The sequence below is a fragment of the Equus przewalskii genome, chromosome 8, assembly GCF_037783145.1.
Source record: "Equus przewalskii isolate Varuska chromosome 8, EquPr2, whole genome shotgun sequence".
Taxonomy (NCBI): domain Eukaryota; kingdom Metazoa; phylum Chordata; class Mammalia; order Perissodactyla; family Equidae; genus Equus; species Equus przewalskii.
In genome coordinates, this window is record NC_091838.1 from 75,435,131 (window position 1) to 75,454,846 (window position 19,716).

At 54.5% G+C, this 19,716-nt stretch overlaps 1 protein-coding gene across 2 annotated transcripts in view; it reads right to left on the bottom strand.

Annotated features, from left to right (window-relative positions):
- Window positions 1-19,716, bottom strand: part of NDRG1 (N-myc downstream regulated 1) — a 55,786-nt gene that overhangs the window by 12,618 nt on the left and 23,452 nt on the right. For both annotated transcript variants that reach the window (XM_070632114.1, XM_070632115.1), the window contains 8 exons: window positions 13,511-13,616; window positions 11,329-11,449; window positions 8,057-8,119; window positions 7,188-7,248; window positions 6,048-6,134; window positions 3,663-3,719; window positions 780-883; window positions 233-289 (listed from right to left, as the gene is read on the bottom strand). In XM_070632114.1, coding sequence (XP_070488215.1) covers window positions 233-289; window positions 780-883; window positions 3,663-3,719; window positions 6,048-6,134; window positions 7,188-7,248; window positions 8,057-8,119; window positions 11,329-11,449; window positions 13,511-13,616 — 656 coding nt within the window. The remainder of the gene's footprint in view (window positions 1-232; window positions 290-779; window positions 884-3,662; window positions 3,720-6,047; window positions 6,135-7,187; window positions 7,249-8,056; window positions 8,120-11,328; window positions 11,450-13,510; window positions 13,617-19,716) is intronic.

The window sequence follows — 19,716 nt, forward strand, 5'->3', positions numbered from 1 at the left end:
CGTTCCTTCTCTGAGATCAGAGGTCCCAACCCAGGTCACCGGGGCCCCCTAGGAACTGAACGCCTGCACAGGAGCAGGCCAGCGAGGCTGGGTTGGGCCCAGTCCCTGGGCAGAATACAGCCGATTCTCACTGATGGCGACACCCTAGCACACGTCCGCCAAGCCCAGAAAGAGGCCCTGCCAGCATGGGTGGGCAAGGCCAACAGACAGCGCGGGGGAGAGAGCAACTCACTGCAGCGTGACGGTGTGCGCTCCGGGCATCGGCCGCTCGATCTCCAGGTCCCGCCGGCTGCAGGCAGCAAATGCACCATCAGCATCCGCAGACACCCCACCGCTGGAGGAAGCCCCTCCCACCGCGCCCAGCCCAGGGGGGTCCTGCCATTGACCCTTCTGGCAAACCCCCCACACGCCAACCTGTGCGAGGTCATCTGGCTTTGGGGAAACCTCTTAGCTCTCCCCACCGCCGGCCTCTCCTAATGGTCAGCCACGGACACAGGCATGTCCTTCCTCCCAACCCTTTGAGGGCTCGGCTGCGTCCACTCGTGCCTGCGGCCCGCTGGTCAGGCGTGGTGGCTCAGCTCCTTGCAAGGAGCTCAAACCTCGGGGAGGCACCTTATTTCCCTGGGCCCTTAGGGTACCCCTGTCCTGACAATCAATTTGCTCCAATTCAGGGGCTGCATCTTCTACTAGTTTTGTGATCCCGCCACCTCGCCCCCCTGTTCCAGACCTACAGCAGGGGCCCGACCATGGCCGTGGTGCGGCCGCCGGCAGCCCCATACCTGTTGTAGGCGTTGATGAACAGGTGCAGGTTGCCGGGGTTCATGTCGTTCACGATGTGCTGGCGGTAGGTGTGGACCACCTCCACGTTACTCTGCATTTCCTCCTGCAGTCAGAGAGGGGGACATGCCCTTCACTGGGACTGGGGCCCTGCGCCGGTCACGGCCGTCCCCAACCTCCAGGTCACATAGGTACACAGGGAAGATAATCCTGTCTGATGCACAAGGCTGCTCCAGAGCCCAAGGAAACCTTTGGAAAAGCGGAAGCCACTCCCCGGATGCTGACTGCTGTCTGACCATCAGCTGCAGCACAAAGGAGCCTGCAGGGCAAAGCAGGCTCTTCTGGGCTCCGACTTAGGGGGTTCTGATTTGAATTAGTCCCCCTGGATCTGGAGCGTGGCTCCATCACTGCCCCTTTTCACGCCAAGTGCCTTAACCGCTCTGAGCCTCAGTTTCCTCAAAGAAAAAGGAGGAGGGATAATATTTCCTATTCTATCACGTTGTGGGGTTTAACACAGGTTGTGCACCCAGAAGCCCTTGGAAACAGTAAAAATCGACACAACTGTTAGCAATGATCGTTACTTAATGGGGAGAGTTGAAAAGAAGCTTTTCATGCTTAGAAAATAAAACCAACTCATGCAATGGGAAGTTGCCGGAAAGAAGGGCCATCCGGATTCCCGGGGGGTCACCCAGAGCCTTGCAGAAGGTCGGCCTCTACCTTGCCTCTCCCCGGCTCCTTTCCGAACGTGATTCGGGACAAGCCAGCAAGTTATAAGCTCGCTCTGGTTCTCATTTGTACATCGGTGGATGCTGCAGCTTTCAGAGAACATCCCGATGTGATCAATGACACCAGAGCAGGAGCCGGAGGGAGCGAGGGGGCCAATGTCAAGCCCCAGCCGCTGCCAAAACCATCCTCGATCATTTAAGCAACAGAGAGGCCAACCGGCTGTTCAAAGGCAAATCAGGAAAAAATAGGCTGAGGAGCTGTGCTGGGGTTTCAGATCAAAACACAACTGAAGCCACATGGGGGCACCAACAGATACCTCAAGTAATTTGGGGTTCCATCAGACCAGACTCTCACCCTGGCCTTGACACCCTCCCCCTCCAAGGAAATACAGACACCGGCTCTGCTTCCTTCCATATCCCTATGAGGTTCCGATCATACACTCAGGGTGGAGAAAGTGTATCACCAACTCTGAAAAGCAACGTGAAAGAGGAACGAGGACCGCAGTGGGCTGAAGGGTGGCCCCCAAAGGCCGTGTCCGTGTCAGATCCCCCAGGCCTGCGAGTGTTCACTTATTTGGAAGAAAGGTCTTCGCAGATGTAATTAAGTCAGGGATCCTGAGAGGAGATCGTCCTGGATTATCCTAATGGCTCCTGAATCTAATGACAAGTGTCCTCATAGGAGAAAAGCAGAGCGAGATTTGAAACAGACGCAGAAGAGGCGGCTATGAGAAGAGAGAGGCAGGGACTGGAGTGGGCAGCCACGAGCCCAGGAATTCCGAAGCTCCCAGAAGCTGGAGGAAGCAAGAAGGAGCCTCCCCAAGAGCCAGTGGAGGGAGTGTGGCCCACCCGATGCTTGATTTGGGAGCCCTTTAAGCCATTGAGTTTGTGGTGTTTCATTACAGGAGACAGGAAACTAACATAAGGACCAAACGCAGTGGGCACGCTTCGCCAGCCCCACAGTGAACATCCGCATCCCTGGGGGGTCATATGGTCACACGCCTTAGCTGGGGAGCAGGCAGTGGGCGGTGGGCCACCCTCAGTCAACAGAGCAAGTCACCTCGAGCTGGACACTGAGCGGTTTTTCAGTGTCTGGGCTTATGTCCAGGGGAGACACAAAACCGGAGTCAGGGGTCGTGCTGGCGGGGCTGAAGACGAACGGGGCTTGGCTGGGCCCACCCTCAGCGGGGTCACTGCAGTACACCCCATCTGAGAGCCAGGCGACAACAGAAGCACAGACAGACAGACAGACAGACAGGGTCGTGCTCTGGTTACGGGAACGCGCTCTGGAGCCAGACTCATAGGTTCCGATCCCAGCCCCCCTCTCCCTGCCTGTGAGACCTCACACAAGTTCCTTGACCTCTCTGGTCTCAGTTTCCTTATCCACAAACTGGTGAGAAAAACAGTACTTCTCACACAGGTCCTGGAGCTCCTGAGCAGATTCCATGAGTTAATACTTGTGTTAATACTCGCCTTAGGACTGAGCCGGACACACAGCAACCGCCATGGCTGTGTATGTTACAGGCTTTATCAGCAACAGTCCAGAACTGGAAATAACCCAAACGTCCACCCACAGTGAAGGAAAAACCAACTGCGGTCCATCGACACCACAGAATAGCACCCAGGATTGGAAAGGAGTGAAGAATCAATGTACCCAACAACAGAGATGGGTCTCAAAATAATTATGCTGAGTGAAAGAAGCCAGATTTTTTAAGAAAAGAGTACATACTGTACAATGCCATTTATATAAAAATCTAGGAAATGCAAATTAATCTATAATGACCGAAAGCAGATGAGAGGTTGCCTGAGGAGGAAGGAGAGGAGGATTACCAAGGGGCACAGGGAGCTCGTGGGGGCGATGCAGATGCTCAGCATCCCGATTTCAGTGCTGGTTTTATGGGGGCATTCTTATGTTAAAACCCTCAAGTTTTACGTATTCAATATGTGCAGTTTACTGTACTTCAATAAAGCTGCCAAAAAGCCTTATGTTAAAAAGAGAGAGAACGAACGGCTTGTGATCATGAATTAATAATGGCGAATTATTTGGTGGGTATCCACACGAGGCCCCCACCAGCTCGTGTCTTGTTCGTCTCTATGCCCCACATGCAGGGCAGCACACAATTGCTCAGTGCGAACAACAGAATGCCAAGCCACGCTACTCACCTTCCCGAAGAGGTGGGACACCACCATGTCTGGAAGCGCTTGGGTCCATCCGGAGATCTGGGAAGAACAAGACCAGGTGGGTTCAGAAAGCAGGCGCTCGCAGCAGCACGAAAAGGCCAGCAAGGTCAGCAAGGTCAGAGTGGCAGTGCTGGGCTCCCCAGCACTCAGGTCTGAGGACGCTCCCTTGATGGGAACTTGGTCACCTGTCTCCAGTGACCTACGAGCCCTAAGGCTCCTGGAAAGCAGGGCCTGGGTCTCTGTCCACTCCTTGTCCTCAGAGCCCATGTGGAGATGATGGCCCATGAATGCTGAACCAAGACCCAGCTGGCTCCATGTTCCCTGCTCCAGAGTCAACCAAGTCCTCAGCAGGGGCGGCCCCGTCCATTTCTCCTAAACACACACTGAGCTCCCCCAGTCTACACCCCAGGATCTGCTTACTTCCCGCTACCCTTCCTGTATCATCCTCTAGACTTTCCCCCTCAAGCCAGTTTCCTCTCTCTGAATATACTGAGGATACTAAAGACACAGACGATCTTCTCCTCTCTACCTCTCCCCAGTGACAATGCTAGATATGTAGCAGAAGTTCCATAAATACTAGGTACACAGCAGGAGCTTTATAAATGCTAGATATACAGCAGGAGCTCCATAAATGCTAGATATACAGCAGGAGCTTCATAAATGCTAGGTATACAGCAGGAGCTCCATAAATGCTAGCTACACAGCAGGAGCTCCATAAATGCTAGGTATACAGCAGGAGCTCCATAAATGCTAGCTACACAGCAGGAGCTCCATAAATGCTAGGCATACAGCAGAAGCTCCATAAATGTGTGTTGATCAACTTTAGCATCAGGCAGGGGAGAGAAATTCTAGACAGGGGGTCCTCGGCTGACCTCTGACTGCCATACCCCAGCTGTGTGGCCTGGGGCAGGTTGCAGAGCCTCTGGACCTCAGATTTCTCATCTGTAACTGGGGATGCCAGGAACTTCAAAGTCACAAGGCCAGGGTGAGAACCACACAAGGCAGCTACATGTGTCACAGGATCTGACCCCAGGGCCTGACATACTAGACCCTTGATACAGGTCTTTTTTCTCCAGGGCTGGGGCTGAAAAGGAAGGATGTGGTGCAGATATTAAAACCTCACACACATTCCTCAGGCTCCACTTTAGCCAACGGTCAACGTCCCCAGCCCTCCACGTCTGGCTCGGAATAGCCACCACGGAGCCAAACTGGCTGACTGCAATGTCACTTCCTTTGCTGGAAAATAAAATCAAAAACAGGGAGTGTGTTCCGCTTCTGAATGTCACGCGGGCAGGAGGGCAGGGCTCCCGCGTTCTGGAGGAAGGTTCCAGGGAGAGATGCAATATCAGAGTGGCCAAGATGGGTGGCGAGAGATGGGGGGAGGGGCACGACCCCCTCAAAACCTCTGTCCCCAATGGTCACCCCAAACTTGGCAAAAACACGCTCAAAACGAGAAGCCAGGACCACCCCAGCCTGAAAGGCTTTGTCCTGTTTCAATTGGAATGGTTTCTGCCTCTTCTTGGCAAATACTGGGGACTTTATGAAAAACACAATAATCGTTTTTAAAAGGTAAACAAGGGATGCCAGGACGCCAGGCAAGGCAGAGCTCCGGAGACAGCGAGGGTCCCTTCTCCTCCAGGTGGGGATGCGTCCTGTCCCCTGCATTCCCAGACCTGCGGTCAAGGTGGGCATGAGACACCTGCTGAAGGGGACCAGAGAGGTGCTGAGCATAGCACAGAGTGGAGGCCGAGGACCACGGAGTCCAGGGGATCTGACCCCGTTCTCCTACTGTCCAGCTTGGCGTGACCCCAGACAGCTTCCTCAACTACTGGGGGCCTCAGTTTCCTCCTCCGTGAAACGGTTCTGACCACGCCGCCTCCTGGAGTGACTGTGAGGATTAAACGAGGTCATGCGAGGACGGCAACAGAGAGTCGAAACAGCACCTGGTCAACAGCCCATCTGCGGCAGCTAATTACTATTGTCGTAAAACTAAGTGGCAGAGGGTCACTAGCAAACACGGGTTTGTTTTTCATTAATAATAGGTGGGATTAGAGGCATTCGTCTTCTTCATCTTTTTATTCTCTGCATCCTGAGCAAAGCCCAGCACGTAATAGGTCCTCAGCGAATACTTCTTAACCCAGGCTATGCTGATCAAAGCTGGCTCGGGGGCCGAGGTCCCCCTGGGATCGCTGCCTTGGACAGCAGCATCCTAGTGAAATCTTCGGAGTGGCAAAACCTGAGGCCCTGTGCACATTCTAAGCAAAGCAGAGAAAACATGCTACCTTTGCTGGGAGTGGGGAGTAGGGAGTCGGGGGGACCCTCTACAGGCCGGGACCCCACCTGCCTGAGCCCGGCCCACCCCCTCACCTTGGAGGCGGCCCAGTCCATCCAGCCTTCTGCACAAGGGTTCACGTTGATGAGGACGAGGCCCTCCACCATCTCGGGATTGTTCAGCTGCAATTCAAGCCACGAGGTGAGTGAGACAAGCCAGCAATCGGAGATGCTACGAACGTTAACAGTCAACCCAAAGATTGGGCAAAGGCCCAGAAAAGGGCCCGTGGGGGCCCCCAGGGCAGCCTGCTGCTCTCCACAGGCTCCGACCCCTCCCGCACGCAGAGCGGAGGCCCCAGCGCAGCGGACGTGGGACTGGGTCCCTGGGAGAGTGGGGAGAGGGAGCACGGGAGCAGCAGAAGCACACGGGCTGGGCAGACCTGCCCTAGGCAAGTCGCCTGACCTGGCTGTCCCTCCATTTCCCGCCATGAATGGGGGTATCACACTGTCAACCTCACAAAGCAGGTGGCACATCAAGGCTCTTGCGTAATCAGGAGGCACTGTCTCCATCTCCTAGACACATCTCTAACACGCAGTGGAGACGTTATTTTATCTGCTCAGAACCTAGATATCCAGAGCGTCTTGTATTTGTGTCAGCATTTCTAATCTCTAGCAAAGTCCAGCAAATACAAGGCGGCCAGACACATACGGCTGAATAAAATGAGCATCGCTGCATTTTTAAACAATTCTTTGGTTAGGACACAAAGGCTCCAGGAGCACTGGACTTGGGCCCAGAGTCACATAAGTGACGACAGTCCTGCAAACACATGCAGCTCTGATTCTAGTTTAGGATCCGTCCAGATCCAAGAGTTCCTTGCCCTCACGAACCGTGCAGCTCTGACAAAGAAGTGGCATAGAGCACAGTGTCGAGAGGACCCGTCCACACTCGGCCGCTGAGCGAGCAAAGCCGGCGACAAAGGAATATGGCCAGTATGGCATTTCGGTGATGGAAAAGGAAAAGCTGTCACACTGCACGTGAGCACACACACACACATCACACACACACATAACCCTGGACCAGAAACCACAATGTGAACTGTGGTTCCCCCTTGGGAAATGGAATTCTGGGTCACTTCTTTTTTCCCTTTGGGATTTTTGAGGCTTTTCCAATTTTCGTCCTTAATCCTGAATCAATCTTATTTAAAACATCATTTTCAAAAACTGCCAAGAACTCACAGCAAATCGAGTGAGGATGTAGGCGCCTGCACCGGTTCCCATGCCAATGACGCTCTTCAGCCTGGAAGCAGAAATAAAAATTCATGTCATGGAAGAACGAGCGACAGGAGCCCCAAGAACCCTCTTCAAACCACCCCCTCCCTTGTCCCCTAAGGAGCCTGGTCTCCCCCAGCGTCTGTCCCGGTCACCCCTGAGGGCAGCCAGCAAGCTAGACAAAGTGGGAACACACTGCCGCGTGGCGCCCTCGAGGACCCACAATGCATCATGCTTCACGCGAGACAGAAGGCCATGACCTTGGAGAGACTAGTCTCTCTTCCTCCTTTCTCTCCCGGCTGCCGCCCAGGCTTGGAGACACTGTCTGACACTGACGGGAAGGTCCATTATGGCCCCCCTCCTTCCCACTCTTAAGCTTATTTTGGATTCTAAAATTTGGAATGACTCGAAAATAAATTGAGCAAGAACACTGAGGTATTATCTTCACATGAAAGGCTCAAGAAAGAAGGAAATGAGCCCTGGAGAAAGAAGGGCCTGCAGAGAGAAGCTGAGGGCTCAGGCAACCCTCTTCCAGAACGTTCTACTGGAAAGAGAAAACAATGAAAGGAGAGGTGGCAAGGAAAGGATGAGTGGGGTGGTAGTCATCAGGGGACGTATTTACTCAGGGAGAAAAGCTCGACTTACAAGGGGCAGACCAGAGGAAAGAGACCATGTGAAAAACAGTGTTTACAAAGTGTGAGGAGCTAATTTCTTCCCTGATCTTGAAACGCCAGTCTAAATTTGAGTGGTCAGGCCAGATCAAGGCCAAGGAGAGGCAGAAGCTAGAAGTCACCCTTCTCTGTAGGCGGGTGGGGGAGTGGATCCCTCACTCTTACCCAAACCGGTGCAGGACTCCGGGCAGCATTTCGGCCAGCTGGTCCATGGAGGGGTACATGTACCTTGGGAGAAGCCATGCAGAGGCAGTCAATGAGAGCCTGGACCCCAGTGGAAAAGAATGCAAACTGGAAGGGCATTTGAAGGGCAGTGACCACGAACCAGCTGCCCCATGTGCTCAGGATCCCCAGTCTCGTCCCCCTGTAGCCACCATTCCGAGCACCCCACAGCGTACAAGCCTGCTCCGCTGAGCAAGGATGCTCTCCATTCCCACATCCTGCCCCTTTCACTTCGTAAAGTGACCTTTTATCACTTGCTGCCTATGTTCCAGGTCCAACCCCAAGCATTCGATGAGCATTCTAAGCGCATTTAATCCTTACGATGACTCTATGCGGTTGCCATATTCCCCCCAATGTAAAGATCACAAACGTCACTGAGGCTGAGAGAAAAGCAACTTGGCTTCACAGGAGAGCAGGGGCTGGGAGCCACATCCCCCGTGGGCCCTGGGATTTCAAGGCCCATGTTCTTACTCACCTCCCCAAAGGAGGTGCCCTGGCAGCTCTCCCGTCAAGCACTCCTGACCGACCGTAGGGAAGTCCCATACCCCCTCACCTCCTCTCCCAAGGGATGCTGTGGGAGAAGCCTGGAGATGACGGTGGAGAAGGTGGGCCACCCCGATTAGCTGGATGCGGTGGGCTAACTGGGATTTCAGAAATGGATACCCAGGGGGATTTTAAGGCACAGGATGCCTCAACTCACACATCCTCTGGGACCACAGCACCTGTTAACAGAGGGCTGGGGAGCTGCCCTCTGTTCAAAACCGGTTCCTGACAGCAGGTATGGAGGAGGGTGAGACCGTGAGGCTTCACATTTGGGTGATGAGGAAGCCTCGGACTGCCCCGGGGTCTGTGCATTATGGTGAGGGCTTCTCCTCTGCAGGGTGCAGGAAACACCACAGTCTCTTATCACCAACTCCTTAGCAGGGACGGAAAGGGTTGCTTGTCCCCATTGGACCCACCTTTCCCATGGGCGTGCAGTCACCAATCCCTGGTACTAGACGGAGCCACTTCCCAGGCTGGCTCCTTCTTCTCAGCCAAGAACAACCCCACCCACCGCATCTCTCCTTCCAGATTCTCTGCCATTTCTAGGCTCACTTTTCTCTTGGCCTTTGCACATGCTGTTCCCTCTGCCTCCTCAGGAGCAAGCGTGTGCTCACCAGCTTGGAATTTCCACAAAGGAGGCCAAGAGCCCCTGCCCTGCCAGCTGCCAACAACCCTAGTCAGAGTTCCTACAGGTTTTCTTTCCCGTCAAAGAACTCAAAGAATTGTCCCTCCCACCAAGATCTTGGCTGTCACCAGGGAGCCTGGCCCTTTTTATTGAGAGCAGGTCCACAAGGCACACTGCGTTAGAAGCAAGCCCCTCCAAACATCCCGGGATCCTCTGGGCAGGTCCCTGGGAGAGCCATCAAGGATGCCTCACAAGATGAACGGATGGTCTGGGATGCTGGGGAAGCAGGGCTGGCACTGACTAGAAGGCATTTCACACTGCCGACCTCGGGGAGGAGACATCAGAACAGGCAGGAGGGAACTCCTTCCACAGATGTGGTTACTGGTCCTTACCGCCAGGCTCCTGGCGAGGCCACGAGGAGACCACATGAGCAAAGCAGACTCAGTCCAGGACAGGAGCCAGCCGGGGAGTAAACCAAAAGAGTGACTGTGACTAATGGCAAAGGCAACTAGGAGGGAGGTGAAAGTGCTGAGGGGGGCACCGAACAGGGAGACCTGTTCTGATCAAGTGGTCAGGGAGGGCTTCTTGGAAGAAGTGACACAGAAGGGGGGGCTTGATGAGTGAAGAGTGTAGGAAACGTATTCTAGGCAGGGGAACCAGCATGTGCAAACGCTCTGGAAAGAGCCAAAAAGACCCTGGCTGGTATGGCTACACACACGTGGAGCCATTTTCTTCTGAGACAGGCTCAGCTCAGTTTGAAGCCAGCAGCCTGCAAAGGGCGATACTGGGGATGCTGCTTAACTCCTGGGGCTTCTTTGCTCACTGCTCTCTGGGAGGGGGGGCCACAGCCAGGAGGCAACAGGACTCTCCTCCAAGGCCCCCACGTGCGGGAAGCTGACTCCAGAGCTTGGAGGAACCCAGCCAGGGGTCCCCATCCCTGCTTTGCCGTCTCAGCCTCAGGATGGAGGGTGGGCGGGCACCCTAAAGGGAAGAAGGGACCCCCGACTACAGGAGGCAGAAAGGAGCCAGGTCCCATGCAAACAGCAGTTCCACCAGCCACACCTGGCAACCTTGGGGAATGAAAACCCCGCACCTCAGCCTCCAGTTCAACTGCATAAAAATTCCTGGGGGGGCAGGGGCAGGCTAGGCCTCAGAAGATGTTTTAAACCTCCCCAGGGGGAGCTAAGAACCACTGGGTTCCCCAAGTCCTTCCAACAGTTGCCCCAGCCACAGACGGATTTACTGACAGACCTCTGGCTTAATCTGCTGGTTAACAATTAACTGTGTCCCACGGTATTAAGCAGCTTTTAATTTGTGGTCCTGGCCCCATGTGGCTGGGTGGCCCTTCCTTTGTTCTCTGATAAAGGTTAATTATTAAGGATAATTCGGAACACTAATAGAAAAGGAGATCTCTTTGTGAAAGCCAAGAAGGCCCCTTCTGCGAAAGTTTAAACCCAAGAACCTACTCGTGACCTGGTTTCATCAGAGCATTTTTTGGGGGGGGGGAGCACCTCGAAGGGGTCTGCCTCCCCGACATGACACCAACTGTCCTGTGCGATTCACAAGCCTGTCCTCAGCCTCACAATGAGAGCTGCGTGCTGGGGACGAGCAGGCAGTGTGAGCACCCTGGGACAAGGCAGCCTGATGTTCCAAAGAAAGTACGAGTCTGAGAGTCGGGGTTCAAACCCCAACTCCCCAAATTAAACTAGCTGTGCAACCTGGAGCAAGGGAGTTAACCCCTCTGTGCCTCAGCTTCTTCATCTAGAAAATGGAGCTGCCAACCACGTACACTAGCCCTAAGGATTAAGTGCCAATGACACTTAAAATCCTAGAGACAGACGGTGGTGATGGCTGCACAACAACATGAATGTACTTAATGCCACCAAGCTGTACCCTTAAAAATGGCTGAAATGGTAAATTTTGGATTATATACCTTTTACCGCAATGAAAAAAATTACAAGCCACTCTAACAGCCCCCCACCCCCGACCTGTTTCCCCAGGCCGGCTCTCCCGTCCCTCTCGTGGGCTCCAGGGCCCCTCCTCTCACCCCACGGGGAAGGAGGCGGCGCCGTCCTGCTGGCCAGGGGCGTCCACATGGCAGACGGCAAAGTGCTGCGTGATCTCCTGCATGTCCTCGGAGTTGAAGAGGGGGTTGTAGCAGGTTTTGTCTGGAGAACGGGCAGGAGAGGGAGAAGAGAAGACGGAATGAGAGAATCAAATAGGTTGCTCAGTGGCAAAGCGTATTCATTTTGTTTCGCTCCTACTGAGCAGCGGGAAGGAACTTACAGGAAAGAAGCCCTATTCCTTTGTCCCCTGTCCCACTGTCCTCTGGTAATAAAAGGCAAAAATAAGTCATGGGGCAAAGGAGAGGGGGTGGAGGTGGGGATGGTCTGAACTCCAGGAGTCTGCCACTTCCAGCTGGTGCTGCAGGGGACTCCCATTCTGGCTCCTGCTCCGTCCCCATCAGTCATGGCCGTGATGGCCCTCCTACGAGGTGGGGTTGCCCCACTGATGCTCTCTTTCTCTCTGCATCTCCTGAGCCCTCACATCCGGGAGAATGGCCATGGCACACATGGTTTTCAAACAAGGAGGAGCACAGGAGCTGAAGCATGGACGCTCCCACTTCTTGTGTGGCCTTGGATGAGTTTCCTCATTGCTGAGGGCCTGAGACGAAGAGGCCAGCTGGTTGCCAAACCCTTTCCCTTCTCTTCCTCGACACACTGCTGGACTACATTTCCCAGCCTCCCTTGCAATTAAAGGCAGCCATGCTACCGGGTTCTGGCCAATAGCACGCGATGCTCCTCATTTCCTCATAGCACCTGCCACCAAGCCTCTAGGTTTCTCTTTCTTCTGTCATCTACCTGCCAGATGCAGAGGAGCCGGCAGAAGCCTCTGAGGCCCCAGGGTTGGCAACGCCACAGCTGGAAGGAGCCTGGGTCCCTAATCTCCATGTGGACGGTATTGCACAGAATGCCCACTGAGTTGTCACGTGAGAGAAATAAACGTATATTGTGTTAAGCCACAGAGGTCTTGGGTCTTCTGTTAAAACAGTCAGCTTCCTATAAATAACAATGTGCCTCTCTAAAACGGGGAAGGGACACCACCGTATGCAGCTCAATTTCCTCATCAGAGTCCAGGGCAATAATGTGACGTACATCAAAGTTCCTAGCATGGGATTGGGTACAGGATGGATGCAAGTGGGACAAACAGGGAAGAAAGTGAAATAAAAGAACGAAGAGTGAAGGAGAAAAATGGTTCCCAGTGACTGACATCACCCCCAGCCTCATGGTATTAACAAGCTCAAGGGGAAGAATGTCAGTCAAAAATCCAGCAAGCATCCAATGGCAATACTCAGGCTTACACAGATTCCCGGAGCAGGAAGGTCTAGAAGAACCTTCTGGATCATCCCAGAAATGTTTACTTCTATTCTGTGTAATTTCAATATTAAGGAGATCTTATCGTTTTCCCATCTACGAAAAATGGGGAAGCCACGTATGGTAACACTTCCTGGTAATCTTCAAAACTCCCAGTCTAAACATGAACAGCAGCAGTAGTCAGAACGGCCAAAAAGTGGAAGCAATCCTAATGTCCATCAGCTGGAGGATGATAAACAAAACGTGGCACGTGGCATGTCCATACAATGCAATATCACCCAGCACAAGAGAAGGAAATGCTGGGATTTTCTACAATGTGGATGAACCCTGAAACATCATAAAGCAGCCAGTCACAAAAGGCCACATACTGTGTGATTCCCTTTATACAAAATATCCAGAACAGGCAGATCCCGAGAGACAGAAAGTGGACGTGGTTGCCGGGAGCCAGGGGCACTGGGAGACTTGGGGTGGGGGGGTTGATAGAGAAGAGGACAGGATTTCTTTTCAGAGTTATAAAAATGTTCTAAAATCGACTGTGCCGATGGTTGCACAACTCTGTGAAAATACTAAAATCCACTGTACACGTTAATTAAAGGAAGTCACTGTCACCAAGACACATGGCGGAGGGGCTCCCTGACTTCCCAGCACCTCCAGGCACACAGACAACTCCGTGCCCCAGTGCAGAGCATTCCACGCCTTTCCAGTCTGTGGCAAGAGTTCTTCCCAGAACAGCTCCAGGAGGTCCCAGCAAAAGAGAAACAGCTGGAATCCTCGCCACCAGCCCTGCCAAGCTGTGCCCTTCCTCCACCCTCTGTGGGAACCACCTCACCAAGGACATGGCTCCCCGGGACTTACGGTTCATGCCAATGTCATGGTACGTGAGGATGACGGGCCGGTTTCCCTTGGGGGTCCCGCACAGCGTGACGTGGATGGAGCCATGCAGAGTCTCGATGTCCTGTTCCTGAGGAAAGACAGCAGACAGGGTGTCAGGCGGGACCTGCAGCGGCATCGCTGAGGCTGTCGTTTCTCACTGAGACACCCCGGGGTTTCCAACTGTGCTTTGAGGAAGCTCTGAGTTCACTTCTCATTTGTTCACAAGAGCGCTCAGCTTCGGGCGGCAGATCTGTGGCCAGTGACACCACTCCAAGAAGCACAGAGAGAACGGAAGGAGAGCTAGATGGAGAGAGAGGATTTAAGCCCCGAGAGAGGCTGGGGGTTGGGGTAGAAGGGAGATCAAGGTAGGCCCCCTCATCCTTTGAGGTCCATGCCTGTCAATCTGAGGAACTTGGCTCAAAAATAAAGAAAGAAATACACCCCAATTCTCAGGCTGTACCTCCAGAGCAGGAGAGCACAGTGTCTGTGCACGGAAAGCACATCAGCGGCTCCCTTCCCCATCGCAGGCAGAGCGAGGCAGGGGCCTCCCAGATCTCACTCCACAGACCCCCGAGGCAACCAAGTCTGAAGTTGGGGAACCACGAGGAGCATCTCCCAGACCGCCACTGTGCTCCTGGGAAGTGGGGAGATGCCAGCTCACGGGGAAGCGTGAATGCTTCCAGGGGACGGCGAGGGGTATACACAGGGCACCGTATGCAGGGGCCCTGGCTCCCTGTTAGTGCCCAGGCCCACCCACAGCAGTGTCCTCCTGGGCCACCTGCCTATTACTCCAACAGAATGAGTCCCCGGAACACAGAGTCCATCCATCTCCCTGGCCCTCTTTTTTCTCCTCAGGGCGTGACACTTTGCTCCTGTCTACACAAGCACTGGAAAAATCCACAGAGCATAGATCAATGGCCTGGCCCCCAGTGCAGGCTACCGATCATCTGCTGGGCCCAGTCCTGGCCCCGAAGCCACTGTGAGAACAATGGTCCATTGTAGGGGCCACATTCTCTATTGTCTCCCCAGCTGAGACACATGGTGCCCTCTAAAAATAGGCCAGGCAGCGTCCCCACCAGCCTGGGACATCAGGGTTCAAATCCAATCTCTGCCTCTCCCCAACCCCTTTGAGCTCCCTGGTCCCCACCTGCAAGACAGGAGCCAGCCGCCTCACCCCGGGCTCCTCAACAGAGGAGGCGGCCTGGTGGTGGCAGCCACAGCGCCAGGTGGAAAGGGATTTCTCGGTACGTGGTGGCTGAGGGCTTTAACGAGGTGCCTGGGCACTACACCTCGGGGGCAGGTATGGGACATCCAGCCCCGGCTGACATCAAAGATGTTCCCAGCAGCTCCAGGGGTGGGGTTGGGTAACAGATGTTGAGTCATCTCTTTGGAGGCCTTAAAGTTAGACAGCTGTGGAACCAGAACGACCTCCGTCCAAGAAGGACGGATATTTACCGCCAGGTCCTCAGGCCCTGCTGGATAAAGACCCGAGCCTCACGGGATCTCGGTGAACACAACTTCTCTAACAAAGTGCTTAACTATCTCTGGTCCAGGCTCCACTCAGCCCCTTATTTGGAAAACCAGGCTTGGACCCCACGTCTGCTGGGCCCTCCTGCTGTTGGCCCCCATCTGTCCTCCCCTGAGTTCTGGGCCCTCCAGCCCACCCAGGGAGGAGGAGGAGGAGGAGGAGGAAGGAAGGCAGAGGCTACCTTCCCCATGCCGAGTCCTGTTCCTCAAGTCACACACACACACACACACACACACACACACGGGTCAAGCCAGCCCTGGGGCAAGCCCTCCACTGGCCCAAGCCAAGAAGACTGTGCCTGAGACCGGATGGAGAAATAAAACACTCACAAACACATGCCTTCGTCTCCTGCGGTTCCAATGGGACATTCGGTCCTTCTGCCCCTGTGGGGACGAATCACCCAGTGTCCTGGAGGGAGGAACCCGCCCTCCGCCCTCTGTTCCCCCAAAGACAGGGCACCACGGAAACGAGAACATCAGAACCGCCTAGTTGGCTTGGCGTCCTCCTGCCTGAGAGGGGAAAGCCCTGTCCTGGGGCTCGTCAGGGGTCTCCTGCGGCTGGGACGGTGGCTGGAGACCCTCACACGACACCTCTGTCACCCAGACCTCCATCCTCAGCTCTTCCACAGTCCCGCACCCGATCTCAGGAGCCCTGCTCACAGGCGCCTGAGCCAGCAAGGGAGGCAAAGCCACGCTGTGCAGATTTTCCTCCCACCTCCTCTGGTGCAGAGGGGACGGCAAGATGGTGGGGCAATCCCTGTATCAGCCGTCGTGTCTTCCTGCAGGCCCTGCCCCGAGCATTTCACAAGTGTTCTCTCATTGAATCCACACGACAACCCCACTGAGTAACGTCTGTCCACACCTGACAGGTGAGGAGACCCAGGCAGAGAGAGGGGAAGTAACTTGCCCAAAGTCACACAGCTGGAATGGTGCAGCAAGATCTGAACCCAAGACCATCGAAGTCTAAAGCCTCAGAAGCTCTTTGACGTCTGTTTTATACTCTGTGCCGTGTCACATGGAGAAGTGAAACCTTTAATGTGTGACATGCACGGTGGCTCTCTAAAGAGGGACTCGGTAAGTCAGGTCTCCCACGGATGGGACTGTAGAACTCTGTTTATCTCCCCAGCATCTCCAAGGACCAGCAATCCACGGGGCATGACCTAGAACACACTGGCACACGGAATAGGGAAATGACATCAGCTCCTCCCATCCTCCCCAGTGTGCATCCGCCCCAAACTGCACAAATGTGCGACAGGGGTGTCGGACTTGCAAAGGCCTCAGCACAAAGGTCCTTGCTAGGACGCCCTGCCGGCCACCCACGGTACATATGACACACGGCCCCTTGTTCTCTTCTTGGGACCACCTCCCACAGTGACAAATATCTGTGTCATAGCTGCCTCCTCGATCTCGCTGCCAGTTCCCAGAGGGCAAGGCTGGCTCTGCCATAGACAGGGTTGGGCGCAGAGGAGGCACCTGGAGATTTACACGGTCTACAGTGGTGAATGGCACCATCCCAAGTGTCTACACCGCCTGTAAGCCGGTAAGAGGTGAAAACAGCTCCCACCACTAAGTCTTCCTCAAAGATTGCGTCTCTTTGGCTGTCAGTTGTGGTTTGGAGCTTTATGAACTATGGCAGACTGTGGCGGTCAGCCTCCGGGACCTGCGCTGTTCCCTTCTTTAGGGCGGTCAGAAGACTCAGTTCTGGCCAAGGAGATGTCAGCAGAACCTGCTGGAGCTTTGAGGAGAATTTTTTAAAGGGTCATACTTGGCCCTCTGATTTTTCCATTTCACCCTTCCACTTGCTTACTACCTGGAACATGGATGAGATGCTCAGGGATTCAGCAGCCACTTTATGAGCATGAGGACAAAAGCTACATACTCAGGATGACAGACGAGGAAGCTGGAAGGAGTCTGGGACTGGGTGACATTCACTTCCTGCTGTAGTAGGCTTCTAGGTTAGTAAGAATAACAGACATTTCCTTATTTAGGACACTGTTTTTTGAGTGAGAATTAATAATACTAACGATACACCCACCATGCGCCCTTGGCCAAGTTACCCAACTTCTCTGAGAATTCCTTCCCTCAGCTGTACAGTGAGGTCAACAACAAACCCATCTGCTCACGGAGCTGCTCCCAACACTAAAACCGTGGGAGCAACTGGGAAGTGTTTTGCAAATTGCACTGTTTCCCTCCCTGTCAGTTGCTATGGACGCCTGTCCCAGAGACATTACCAGGAAGCCACGAGGGCCAGACGCATAGCTTAAGTCAACTGGCTGGATGATCCAGGGAAGCCCTGGGACCAGCTGCGGCCGCCTGCTCTATAATCCGCCTGCCCAGCGCGCCCTGGGGAGACGCTGGACACTCTGGCCTGAGACGACGACACGCTTACCCAGGCTCCAGTCAGCTGTGCCCTGGGCTGCCCCTCCCCTCGGTCCAGCAAGCCTAGGTCCAGGCGAGGCCCGAGGGCAGAGGGCTCCCTAAGGAACAACAGGCAAAGAAAGCAGGTTCTGGCTAATGGGACGCAGCGGTAAGGTTTGTTAAGGCAAGAAAGGCAATCAAGAGAACGAGGCTCAAGAGGAAATCCCGGGGACCCGTCCCACCACCAGCTTTCTGGGAAATCACGCGCACCTCCCCAAGCTTCCTGGGTCACCTCCTGTGCCCGAGTGGGGGAGGGGGAGGCACGGCTGCATCACTGATCCTATCCTTCCCCTTAAGTGAGGAGCACATGAAGGATGACGATGACCGGGGAGGCTGCCTGTGTGGAAGGAACACAACAGTATGTAAGGACAACGGTCCCGTTAACTGAGCAAATACTATAAAGCCACATCTGGACCCTGTGCTGTCAGGACGGCCATTTCACAGGTGGAAAAAGCCAGCCTGTGGGGCTGGCACCCAAGGGACACCCCTGATGGGAGCAGAGTTAAGATTCTGGATAGGGCCTTGGGCCTCCAAGCCTCAGGGTTGCAGGAGACGTGGGGCCATGGGGAGGACAAGACAATCTCAGAGGTCAAGCTGGACCCGTGGTGACTCCTTGCATCTCTCAGGTTTCTTAAACGTTGTCATCACTTCAAGAAAAAGAAAAGAAGTTGGAGAGGCAGGAAACGGGGTGCTGGGGGCAGACGGGGGGCAGGCTGGGAACACAGCATGAAGCTGGGACCACACCCAAGAGCGCAGTTCTCCAGGCAAGGATGAACGAGGAGGGAAGACCTTCTTGGATTAGGGAAAACAGCAAGAGCAGAGCGACGACCATCCACGACCATCCACGGCCATCCACCCCGGGAGCAGAGGAGCGAGGCCGGAGGAGGCCGCGGGCTGAGTCCCATGCGACGGTTATTTCATTTCGCAAGACTGGCGGGGACAGTAATGCTCCTCCCCTTTCTACAGATTAGAAAACCAAGCCCCAGAGGAGTTCAGGCAATGGGCCAAGGACACAACAGCAGCAAAGACAGAGCAGAGCTGACCCCGCTCCTGTCCACAGCACCCTGTCTGCGACACCGGGAGATGGGCGTCTACACTCGGTCCAGCCTGGGCTGGACAGACCTGGGGAGGGGATGAGAGCCCCACGATGGGGGTGCTGACCTTCCCTCCCCCTCCGCCAGCGGGGCAGTCCCAGGAAACCACAGAGGACAGCAGAAAGGGAATAGCCTCATTTCACGTTGACCCGGATGAGGGCCGCTGCCATCTGTCACTCGGGGTTTCTCTAAGTCCCAACGGCTTCTGCCAGGAAGTGTGGCTGGGGGCTGGTGGGGACGGGAAGTGGTGGGTTTGAGGATTTCCAAGCCTCTGAGTTCTACCCACCTTCAGTCAGGGGACACGAAAACAAGAAGCAACTTTGTGGAAAGAAAGAATTTAGTTAAAGGTCAGCGTTTCCATTTTTCCTGTGAGCTGAGCTGCTTCCAAGAGAAGGGAAAAAAAAATCAGCTCCCGTCTCCAACACACACACACACACACACACACACACACACACACACACCGGATCAGATGTCCCCCGGGCCCAGCTCTGCCAGACTGGGGACTCTAGAGTGAGCGGACCAGACCTCAGGAGACCCTGCCCACCACCCCTCCACCCCTCCACCCTGTGGGTAACATCAGCTCATTGCCCAGAGAGGCCTGGGGAGCACAGGAACACAGATTCCCATGGAGACCAAATCAAATCAAACCGTCTGAATAACTAAAGATCCAGGTGGAAGGAATGAGGAACAGCAAATCCAACAGGAGAGGCGATCTGAGGTCAAAGGAAGTTACCCAGCCCGTGAGCCAGGAGTGACGGAGGTGGACTCGACTCTGCCACCCCCTCCCCCAACTAGTTAGATGGACTTTGGCTGCAGACATGGGGACGGAGCCAGGCTTTGTCATCTGTCTCATCAATGAGTGACAGTGGCAAACCTTCTCCAGGCCTCGTCTCTTCAACTATAAAATGAGATGGCGATGATACCTCTCTTAAAGGGTCGTCACGGGGATTAAGTGAGATGATGCCGGAAGAGAGGTCAGCCCAGCTTCTAGAAGGCCTACAGTTAGTGCTCAAGAGATCTCAGCTGTCACGAGTCCCATGTTTATTACATATTTAAGAGCCAGATGGGCTGAAATTTAGGACTATCTTGATAGTAGCCTTTGGCAAGTCTCTTAACATCACCAAAATGGTCTCATCCGCAAAGCAGGGT